The sequence below is a fragment of the Camelina sativa genome, chromosome 20 (genome assembly GCF_030686135.1).
Source record: "Camelina sativa cultivar CO46 ecotype springtype chromosome 20, ASM3068613v1".
Classification (NCBI taxonomy): Eukaryota; Viridiplantae; Streptophyta; class Magnoliopsida; order Brassicales; family Brassicaceae; genus Camelina; species Camelina sativa.
In genome coordinates this window covers 1532410-1543033 of record NC_141899.1, presented here as the reverse complement: position 1 = coordinate 1543033, position 10624 = coordinate 1532410, and the positions used below count along the sequence as shown (strand labels likewise).

At 36.2% G+C, this 10624-nt stretch overlaps 2 protein-coding genes across 6 annotated transcripts; both read right to left on the bottom strand.

Moving 5' to 3' along the window:
* Positions 1-559: 559 nt before the first annotated feature.
* LOC104768626 (salicylate/benzoate carboxyl methyltransferase) lies at positions 560-3381 on the bottom strand. The gene is given in 8 exon segments (XM_087506429.1): positions 560-671; positions 673-1014; positions 1231-1488; positions 1602-1997; positions 2220-2352; positions 2470-2664; positions 2761-3117; positions 3321-3381. Coding segments are annotated over 6 exon segments (1197 nt in total). The 5' UTR covers positions 2508-2664; positions 2761-3117; positions 3321-3381; the 3' UTR covers positions 560-641.
* A 5-nt stretch (positions 3382-3386) lies between these two features.
* Positions 3387-10520, bottom strand: LOC104768627 (pullulanase 1, chloroplastic). Of its 5 annotated transcripts, none has more exons than XR_015593907.1 (28): positions 10184-10514; positions 9937-10084; positions 9800-9852; positions 9598-9706; positions 9335-9471; positions 9045-9244; positions 8796-8945; positions 8496-8556; positions 8189-8309; positions 7850-7940; positions 7686-7779; positions 7402-7497; positions 7167-7307; positions 6916-6966; positions 6698-6768; positions 6469-6589; positions 6259-6350; positions 5855-5926; positions 5552-5608; positions 5397-5465; positions 5244-5300; positions 4983-5057; positions 4720-4808; positions 4559-4636; positions 4316-4454; positions 3966-4081; positions 3778-3877; positions 3387-3671 (listed from the first exon to the last, which is right to left on the bottom strand). XR_015593907.1 is itself a non-coding variant. In XM_010492644.3 (28 exons), exons 1-28 carry the CDS (start codon positions 10421-10423, stop codon positions 3561-3563), a joined length of 2910 nt encoding a protein of 969 aa, XP_010490946.2. In that variant the 5' UTR covers positions 10424-10517; the 3' UTR covers positions 3387-3560. The 5 variants fall into 5 exon arrangements, 2 of the variants coding, with proteins under 2 accessions (XP_010490946.2, XP_087362554.1); XR_015593906.1 differs by having other exon boundaries at positions 3966-4243; positions 6259-6349; positions 6497-6589; XM_010492644.3 differs by having other exon boundaries at positions 6259-6349; positions 6497-6589; positions 10184-10517.
* Positions 10521-10624: the final 104 nt, after the last annotated feature.

Sequence of the window (10624 nt, the reverse complement as noted above, 5' to 3'; positions counted from 1 at the left end):
TGAAGAGCTTCTTGCTGTTCAGTGGGGTTTTAGACATTTTTGCTTATAAATAAATGACTCATTAGAGACGCCTCTTATAAATAAATGACTCATTAGAGACTCATTAGTGATTAACACATTCTATAAACATTACTAGATCGTATATTATTATCATCGAATAAAGTATAAACGCCCCAATTATATCATCATACTAATATTTATTTGTTTCTAACATCAATACATTTTGGGCCATACCTAGACTTAGAGCCCCATATTACTTTTTCGCATTTTTTTTTTGTAATAGAGTCCCTTTTTTAAACGTATGGCTACCTTTTTCTTAGTTTTCCAGTTATCCAATCCAAACCATTTTAGACTTAAGAGGAAAATAATATGTGGTCTAGGCCACGGCTAATGGCTAAAGAAAAAGAAAACAAATGTGTGTTCTCTTGTTCATTATAGCTTTTTGTCCCATATCTTCCATACCTCTTAATTCACATATAATTCTGATAGTGGCAGAAACGATATCACGAACACGCATCACTAGACAAATGTCAATGTCATGGTTGCATTAGTCTGTATATTTATTCTAAAAAAACTTAATTAGCTAGAAACTATAGTATACTTCAAATTTCAAAAAGAATATACCCCACGACTCGCCAAGGTTACACTTTAGGACATGAGAAAAGTTTTTTTTCTAGTCAATGAAACGACTATGCTGACGGTCGTTTTGTTCTTGCAACTAGCATGTTGAGACACATGATGTGCGAACTTATTAAACAATATGTTGATAATAGCATCTCCAAAGTGAGCCACGAGCAGTGGTTCACTCACCGCTCTGATGTAATTGGCTTCATTTTCCCCTGATTTACTTCTCTTTGTCTCGTCTTGGTTACAGTGACCAAGATCATATCCATGTGTCTCCAAGTCTTTGAGTTCAAAGGAACCTTCTTTCTTTACCATCTCCTTCACTTCTTTTTCGTTGGGGTCATAAAATGGTATGTAGAAAGAATTAACCTTCGATGCACTCACAAGTCCCTTTGTATAAAAGAATATGATGACAAAATTGTTAGATCATCACACTGAGAGTATGGAAAACCCAACACTAGTATATGATGATGTACAAAGACCATTGCATACATTATCAATTGATTTTGATTTTGAACTCATAATTATTCTTCACAAATTAATGTAAAACTACGTCAGTAAATATCCATTATGTAGACGATAAGATGTTTTGATTTAGATGAATACCTCGACGACAAGGTCACATAGAGCTTTGGATAATAATGTCCAAAAGTGACAACAATCTCTATGCAGTGGATTATCAATAGTACTTCTACCAATGAAAGTGAGAACCATGCATCCACTGGAAACCATTTCTTCAGCACGCAGTTTCAGAAATGTCGTGAAATCTCTTTGGAATTGATTTAAATAAGCTTTGTATGTACTTAGAGGACTTGAATTTTGGATGTACATACTCATCATATTTTCCTCAAGCCCTTCAGGAACCTTACAATTTACAAACAAATATTTCCAACATTACATCAATTTCAAAGTATCAAATTAATAAATTTCTATATACAAAATGTTATAAATTAATGAAGTCTCAACAATAATCATACCTTAGAGAGCCAATGGAGACCATAAGAGGAATGCACGAAGTGAAGACTCGCCCGAGGGAAGAGCCTCGAGTAGAATGAACCGGGGACTCCAGAGACAAAGTATAATTCTTTGCTCGTGGTGTTATTCTCGTTGAAGAATTGTATGAATTTGAACGTTGTGTTAAAATCGTTATTAGGGAGATCATTTAGACAACAATCTATTTCTGGTGGGTTTTGGTTCCACTCTTGACATAATACATTGATTGTATTGATAATTTCAGACATTGCCAAGAAAGTGTTTTGTCCCGAAGAACAACCTAAATCAGCTACTTTAATGTATCTAGGAAAGTTTAAGTTTATCATCAGCTCCTTTGTGTTCTTAATTAAAACTGGCTTAGCCTTTGATAACACTCTTCTCTGGGAAAAAAACAAAAAAAATCAAATTAAGAACTTGTTAGTTACTATTAAAATCGCCTATCCAGATTGATTCTTGGCCTATATAATTAATTAATTATTTTTATGTATTCCGTTTATGGTGTAATTCTAGACTCCTCCGACTCCTAATTTCTGCATGGATATGTTTTGTATAAGAAAAAAATAAATAAAAAAGAACTATGCAGAAGTTATTAAAAAAAGAACCTGAAGAAGAGAATTTGTGGAGTAACTGTTGTCTCCATCTCCTCCACTCATACAAAGAGGACTCCCAAAAGAGTTTTTACTAATTCTTTCTTCATCTCCGTTATTCCTCTCGTGTTCACTCTTATCATTACATCTGCATCACATATATAGAAACAAATTCGTAAACAATCATACATATATGCATATATCTATGTCAAATATTCACATATACAAATCATATGATGTGGAGATATGAATTGGTGAGAAGAACCTTAAGAAAGATGTGGAATGGATGAATCTTGAATCCATATCTCGCAACCAGCTATTATCAAAAATAATGTATGTTGTTAAAGGAGGCTACCTCTCTCATTCACTTTATTTATAGAAGGTGGGGACATATATGTCTTCAACGTGAATCACGCCGAGTTGTTGCGATACGAAAATTCCACATTTGGTCTTACCCAATCTGGCGGCAATCATAAATAATGAGACTAGAGAAATCGATATAATTTATCAAAGAAATTAAGAAGCAAAACAAAAAACGTAATTAAGTGTTTCTCACTTTCTCTATAAGATGAAATATAAGAGTAGTGTTCTTTTTCTTCGATGAGAAATTCGTGATGATTTGAAGTTTCTCATATCGCACACTCTCTATTCATAGATAAGACTTAAGAGAATCAGAAGACCATGCAAATTGATATCGGTTGTAAAGTAGAATAATAATAGTGATCAAGATCATGAAGATTGAAGAATAAGTATGAGACCCCATAATATTCTCAAATAGACATGATATTCTCGATAAAATAAAATAAAATAAAAAATAAAAACAAAGTTGTAGTAGACATGTGTTTGTAAAAGGGCTCGAGACTTATCTTTTAATATGCAAATGCTTATGTATGTCGTATTTTTTTTTAGAAATCTGAAACAAAAACAGAGTATAAGAGGGACGACAACGCAGCACATCATAGGAGTACGATTTTTTTTTATAAGTGTATATTATATGTTTTCTCAAATGTCGCAAGTCTTTTGTGTTATCTTCACTAGTGTTCTTTACTTTCCGTGGCAACATAGCCCTCTTTGTATATTTAATGTTTTGTTGTAAATTGCAGGTTTAAGATATACCTGCTACGATGGGTTTCGTGCAGATTTCCTTAAATTTGCATGTGTGAATTGACTTTAAACGCTGAGTTGTTGCAATACACAAATTCAAATTTAAATTCGAGCTTATATATTGGCGTACACAATCTGACAATCTTTATATAGAGTTTATTTATAAATTACGTTAAAAGAAATAAGACAGGCCATTAGCCATGTTCTTGAGAGAATATTATGGGACTTACCTGTTTCCTTTAAGGGAAAGTTTCAACCATTCCGCGATTCAACAAACACCGTCGTTGTTCTTGCCGGTACAGTGAAGCCGCCGGAAAACGACTCATAAACTGATTTCTTGACTGTTTCATCGCCTGACATCGCCTGTGTGAGTCACTCAGTGTTAAATCATCGCTTACAGAGCTTAAAACTTTTCTAAAAACAACAACAAACTGAAAGGTACAAGCTTATGATTCTTTTGATGATTTACCTGTACCGGGTGTAATTCGAGATTCCTGTCTTTTAGAGCCGGACTGAGAAATGAGAACTCAGACGGGCGTGCATTGAAGATTACCACAATGAGTGAGTAGCTGTTGTAGTAACAGCACCATTACTGAACAATGTATACACTTTATGAAGGTTTGAAAGATTTTCCGAGTTGTTGTTTTTTTGGCTTACACTGGATCGATCTGAGATACACTCGGGAGGATGCTCTTATTATGACCATCTTCAATGCTCATGACAATGGCTCCAGGGATTGATGAGGGGCCTGTTTTATGAAATCGCACTCGCTCCTGAAAAAGAAACAGAGGTATCAAGTCCACAAGATTTCGAGATCTCTTACTTCATTTGTGATTTTGTGGAGATAGTGAATTAGTTAATACAATCACCGCAAAGTTACTTAGAACCTGCATGAGCTTTCTGGTAGTATTTTACGGCGTTGCAAAAGAAGGATACTACATGAAAAAAATTCATTGAAGGACAGAGAACCCAGTGGAAGAGAATTATTTAACAGTAGTCATCCTTACCTGGATAGCCTTCGCTGTATCTAAACGAAAGAGTGGGGAAGAGTATCTGATGCGTAACAAGTCTAAGAAATTGTGCAACGTGGCAACTATGTGACTGCTTTGAGGCTTGAAGGATGGATCTTGTAGCCTCGGTTTGATCCTACAGACAGAGTCAGCAAGAGCTGACTGGTTTCAGAAACATGCAATGGGTGTATGGTTCTATTTGTAATCCGATTTATTGAAGGCGATTTGATCAGTACTTACAGTGGCCAGTTGTGTTCGTTTTTCCCTTTTGGAGGAAGCCCAACACCCCAATTGTTGGAACTGTAGCTGAAGTCTAGCCTAACTTGTTGCCGTTCATGTCAATCAGTAGGTTAATTTATAATCCGAGGAAAAATGTTTATTACAAGAGAGAAAAGGCAAACCTATTGAACCAATCATCGGAGTTGTAAGAATCACGATCAAGTGATTTCGAGCGTAGAATCTCGTCCCCAGCATGGAAGAATGGAATACCCTTCACATGCAGAATAAACATTATAAATTTTGTTGTTAAGATAATGAGTCAAACAAGATATCTAGTCGGTGTAATAGATTCAATACTAATGCCCTGATTGCCCTAGTCTGCAGTCCCTTAGTCTACGAGTGATCTATCTCTAAGTCTAACTAAAGTTGGGAGACAGTAGAGAACCTGAGAGAGGGCAATCATACTTGACGCCAAATGATTGATTCGACACCTTTCATCAACAGATATTTCCATCGGAGTCTGCAAGAGCAAAGCAGAAATAAGTCTACACATAACCTCAAGTAAGAATATGATGCAAATAAATAGACAGAGGGATGCACGCTTGTTAATCAGAAGTGAATTTTAATCAAGGAAAAAATCATTAAGCTGAAGAATTGAAATTTTGGATGTCTCCATAAACATTTAGACAATATATTGTTTTATTACCTTCAAACTGATAATGTCAAAGAGAGTTTCATTGTCATGGGCAGAGACGTAGTTAATCTGAAACATAGAAAAAATGCCGGTATGAGCATCACAGAGATATTGGGGGGCTTAATTCAATTAAATGATGAAAGTAGTAGAAATGATGTTGCGTACAGTTTCTATTGGCTGTGAAGCATATGCAACAGGTGTAGCATCATGCATTAAAACCTCTGATCCATTCACCTACATAACGAGAGCCATACATCATAAAAGCTGAGGACAAAATCCTTTGTGAATGGTTACATAATAAAGTGTCTCTACTTGCATACCTCCTTTCCTTCGTGATTGGTCAGCATAAAATCCTTCAGATTTGCTGCCATACCAATCTAGTCCATGATGAAAGTATAATGAATATATTAGGAAAATGCTTTCTAAAAGTTAGTGTTACAGTATAGACACCTCTGCAGCATATCAACTCGTAAGATAGTAGAACGTAGAAAGATAGGAGAAAGCATTGGGAACAACAACTGTGAAGCGAGTTTGAGAGCAAGGTTGGGTTTGGGCATCCATAAGCCTTGATCACAGATACATGAATACCATATTGCATATGATATCTAACGATGATAAATTACCTGTATGTGATCTTTCGCGGTAGAAAGCATCAGTTCCTGGGTAGCTTCTGAACCATGGTCATGACCGTTAGGCTGTCCAGAACAGGGAGATTAAAGTGAAGACAAGAAATGTACATATTTCTAAGATATATCTCCACTTGAAATAATAGTTTAGCACTAGGGATCTCTCAGATTGAAAAGGTAAAAAAAGCACTTAAATGGGCAATACAGCCTGTAATTCGAATTATGTGATGTCTAGTCCAGACAACGCTACAAACATGTATTGTTGGTAAATTCATGGAAAAATATGTCAGGTGATGATGTGTTATACATATTATTATTTTTTAAAAACTTTGGTTAGGGCTTAAACAGTATAGTGATTCAATATCTTGATTGGTAACTGCACAAAATAAAAACCAACATACCTGTAACAATAAACCTGTTATAAATCCTTGTTGAAGAGGATGACCAAATGGAGATCCCCCAAGAACTGCATCTCGTATACGGTCGTTAAAACTGAAAAGAGATTATAACAAAATAAATCAGGGAAATGTGGAACAATTGTTGAAGAAAGTAACAAGATTTCCAATTTATTAACTAAAAGAGGAAATAGGGACGAAAATCTCTTTTTTTCCAAATGTATTGAAGCAATAACTTTCAAACCTTCCAATTCCAGTCCCGCATAAGTTGAACTGTGAAGCATTTATTCCACGTCCATTGTTAGCAACTTCACCAAAGTTCCATCCTTCGCCATATCTGATAACAATACAAGAAATAATATGGCTAACATTATTTCACAAGAAGTAAAAAGACAACTAATGTTGGAAAACTTGCATGTAAGCTCGATTAATAGCCAAGACTTACAAGTAAATTCTTGAACCATCAACTCCATCTTTTTCCTTTCTCAAGCTACCAATAGCAGATTTTGCGTTTACCTATGGAACACAGATATTGCATTTCACATAAGAACTATTGTAATATTACACAAAAACCTAACGGAACAACATACTAACTTCTGAAGAAAGCAGTAAAGATAACTATCAATTATACAAACAAAACATGCGAGTAACAAAGTTTCTTACCATTGTAGCTTTCATTATATGACCCATAAGATCAAAACGAAAACCATCAACCTGACAGAATCAATACATGATCAGCCAGCCTGAATATACGAGGACAAAAAATACTTTTCAATAATGCAGAACACAATAAACCTAGTCATGGTCAGTAGATCAAAGGTTGAAAGATACATGGGAAAAGCTAATATTTATTTTCTATGGGATGGGAAGGAAGTACCAAATGGAAATAATCAGAATAAAAGACAAGCATGTACCTTATAGTTAACGACCCAATTTAATAGATCATCCCGTATTAGACGATCAACCATATAATGCTCGCTGGCAGTGTTGTTTACACATGTACTGTTTTCAATAAGACCATCATTGTTCCTTCTCAAATAGTAACCTGGAACTATCTAAGAAAATACAGTTTTTCCGTGGAAGAAAGATTGAGAAGTCAGGCAAGACAGTTAGTTATCATACTGTATAAAATATCAGTTAGCTACATACCTTATCAAGAACAGAGTCTTTTTCGTGTGGCCCATTTGCATGCAAGTGGTTGTAAACAACGTCTAAGATGACATTAAGACCAGTACAATTAAGAGCCTGCCAAAATAAGCTACATAAAGAGCCAACATAAAAATAGCATGAGGGTTTACCATGCAATCATCAAAACCTTATATGAATCACTCCAAAATTCTACCTTCAATGAGCTTACTAGTATCGCAAATCACAATGAACAAGTATACACTTACTATCCAATTTACAATTTCCAAACATAGGCAGAAGCAAACCTGAACCATTTTTCTAAATTCAATTATGCGGCATGGACCAGTCGGATCACTAGCATAGCTTCCTTTCGGGACTCCCCAGAGCACAGGATTATACCTTCACAAAACAGGAAACTTGTGACGGTGATGCTTCATAAGGATGAAGTATCTTGTGTATAACAAATTACCCCCAGTTATAGCCATTATCATTCTGGATTTCTGTAATACGAGCTTGTGCCTCAGTTGAATCAGGTGGTAATCCATCCAGCAAACTGGTGTCTACAACAAAAAATTGTCCAAATTATAATACAATAAAATCCAGATACAAAATACCATACAGAAACAGGGTAGACGACTTTGTTACTTTTGCTTATAGAATCTATTGGTCTGAAGATTTAAGGTCCGGCTTTTGAGCTCTAACTTGAGTTCAATAAAAAAAGCCCCAAATTTAAAGATAAAATGGCATCCCAAACATGAATCGTGCACATTCTGTTAGGTGTGTGATTGAGACATCATATATACCCTACCTACAGACTTCCAATTCTCCTTCTCATCATCAACATCACCAAACTGATGTGTTGGAAGAAGATGTAGATGGGTAAGACCTGCATCAACTAATTTCTGAAGATGTTTCACACCTGCAGAATCCTGCCAATAGATCTAATGAGATATGACAGAAAACACGACGAATCCGAGTATCTTTGTGGAGAAGCAATGTGACAGAAATATTAGATGTACAACTACTATTTGGGGTCATCAGTAAAACATGTGGATCTAGAAAGCCTATATCGACTAAAATGATAAAGTTATGCACATGGACAATGATATTTGCACCTTTAACGTGAAAGCTAAATATCCACCACGATTTTCAGGCTCGACAGTCTCATCATAGGCACTAAAATAGCAGGTAAAAAAGTTAGACAAACGAGAAGAAACCAAAAATCTATACGAGCATTGTAAACGACTCCAAGTATCCTTTTGGTTTGTCTATTATAAGAAGTTGTTTTTTCTTGGTTGCGGGAAGAGAGGAAGAAAGATGAAAGAATATTATGGGTAAGAGAGAGTGTGTGTGTAGCTATTCCGAGTTTCCGACGAGGACTACTAGACAAGTTTTAGCCCATAGAGTCTAGTTACCTGAAGTCCCTCACATGCAGCTCATAAATACTTATATCTGAGTAGGATTTTAGGCATGGCTTCTCATCTGCTAAGTTGTCCCATCCTTCAGGTTTTAGATCATCAGAATCAAGATTAACCAGAAAAGTTTTGCTCCCATCTGCTGAAAGCCTGCTTGAGAAAATACAAATAACACATGACTCATTTTCAAAAAAGTTTGTATGGGGGATATACCTTTTAGCCAATTGATTAACTGAAAAATGCAATTACCCCCGTGCATAAGGATCATTAGCATAGCAAGTTTCCACTTTCATGGTGCTTGGATGGTAGACTGATACTTTATACATATAATAGCATCCTTCCCAACTACAAGCCCCTTTAGTGCTCCACACACCGTTTGCCTTTTTTAGTGGGCAGATTTCCATCGGACTCTTGTCAAGTGGGTTTTTATAGATGCAAACAGATACTGCCTACTTCAAATGAGCACACAGAGAGTTATATATGTTTAAGGCAGGTATAAAAGGCAACAGCATAAAACATTTCCAACATGGGAATCATACTTGAGCAGTGGGAGCCCAGAGGTGAAGAGAGACACCTTCTGGTGTAAAATGTGCACCTAGGGGACCATCATATGAGAACAATTCATCTAGGACGCCAGGCAATTGCAACCCAGTTCCCTGAATCAGCCGTCCTTTCGCTACAGAAAATTAAACAACCACTAAATAAGTTAAAGTCTCCGTAGTTTCTTTGTATTGTCAATGAGTGATCCTAAACAAGAAAAAGAAACAAATAAATCAAACGAAATGGTATATAAAAATCTAACCATCAAAGCAAACAACAGCTAACTGGCTTTTAACAAGATCCCTGATATCCAAATCTGAAGGAACTTTGAACGATTTGTAACCCCTAATATGTGGAAACTTCTCAATCACCTGAAATTAAGCCTTCCACTTTGAGAATTTCTTAAGAAAATTCCTAACAAATTATATACTCAGCAAACACATAGCAGAGAGTGCACAACTTACGTTTGCAGGAAGTGAACTAGATTCAGCTTCAAGCTTGATTCTTAAATCATAACCTGAAAGCCAATGAACCTAATTAAAACAAAAAAATCACAGAGACACTGGTAACAAGAGTAAAGAGATAAGATTAAGGGCACCACCATCGATTCCATCTTCACTGAATGATAAACCAGCAATTTTACTCGCATACAAGTAACAAGTTTCTTCACCAGCAACAACATCCACATTCCAAGCGATTACGCCTTGGGTAACCCAATACGCTCTTGAATATATCAAACAATGAAGAAACTGATCACAATTTCAACATAAAAACGTTAACAAAAAAAAAAAAAAAGCAAAATCAGTAACATTCTTCTCCTCAGATAACAAAATTCAAGAGGCGTGAACCTGAGAATTCGGAGTAGAGACTTCAAGAGACATGGGAGATGAAGCGGAAGACGAGGAACAGAGGCAGTGAAGCGAAGTTCTCGAAGGAAGTCTGTGACGGGAGATAGAGATTGAAGAAACAGCCCGACGCCGACGCCACCGCGGTCGAAGATTAGAATCAGAGGCGAAGATCTGAGGAGGCGCGACGGAAGTGGAGTTGAGAAGATGAACGGAACTTGTTGGTATCAGTGTCAGTGCCATTCTTCTTCTCCGACTAGAGAGAGAGTGATAGTTTTCAGATTGTTGTTCTTCTTCTTCTCCGACTGAGAGAGTGATAGTTTCAGATTTAGGTGAAAGTACTATTTTACCCCTTCAATTTTAAGTTAAAAATATATTCGCAGATCTATTGGGCCTTCTTCGAATGGTCCACTCCACGCGAGACATATACTGTAGTGAGGCCCA

What these genes read in the sequence shown, in the direction of transcription:
- LOC104768627 (XM_010492644.3), bottom strand. Translation starts at nt 10,423, where the DNA reads ATGGCACTGACACTGATACCAACAAGTTCCGTTCATCTTCTCAACTCC. An exon ending in CAGTGAAGATGGAATCGATG is followed by an intron (nt 9,853 to 9,936) that starts GTGGTGCCCTTA and finishes ATTGGCTTTCAG; the next exon opens with GTTATGATTTAAGAATCAAG. An exon ending in AGCTGTTGTTTGCTTTGATG is followed by an intron (nt 9,472 to 9,597) that starts GTTAGATTTTTA and finishes AATTTTCTGTAG; the next exon opens with CGAAAGGACGGCTGATTCAG.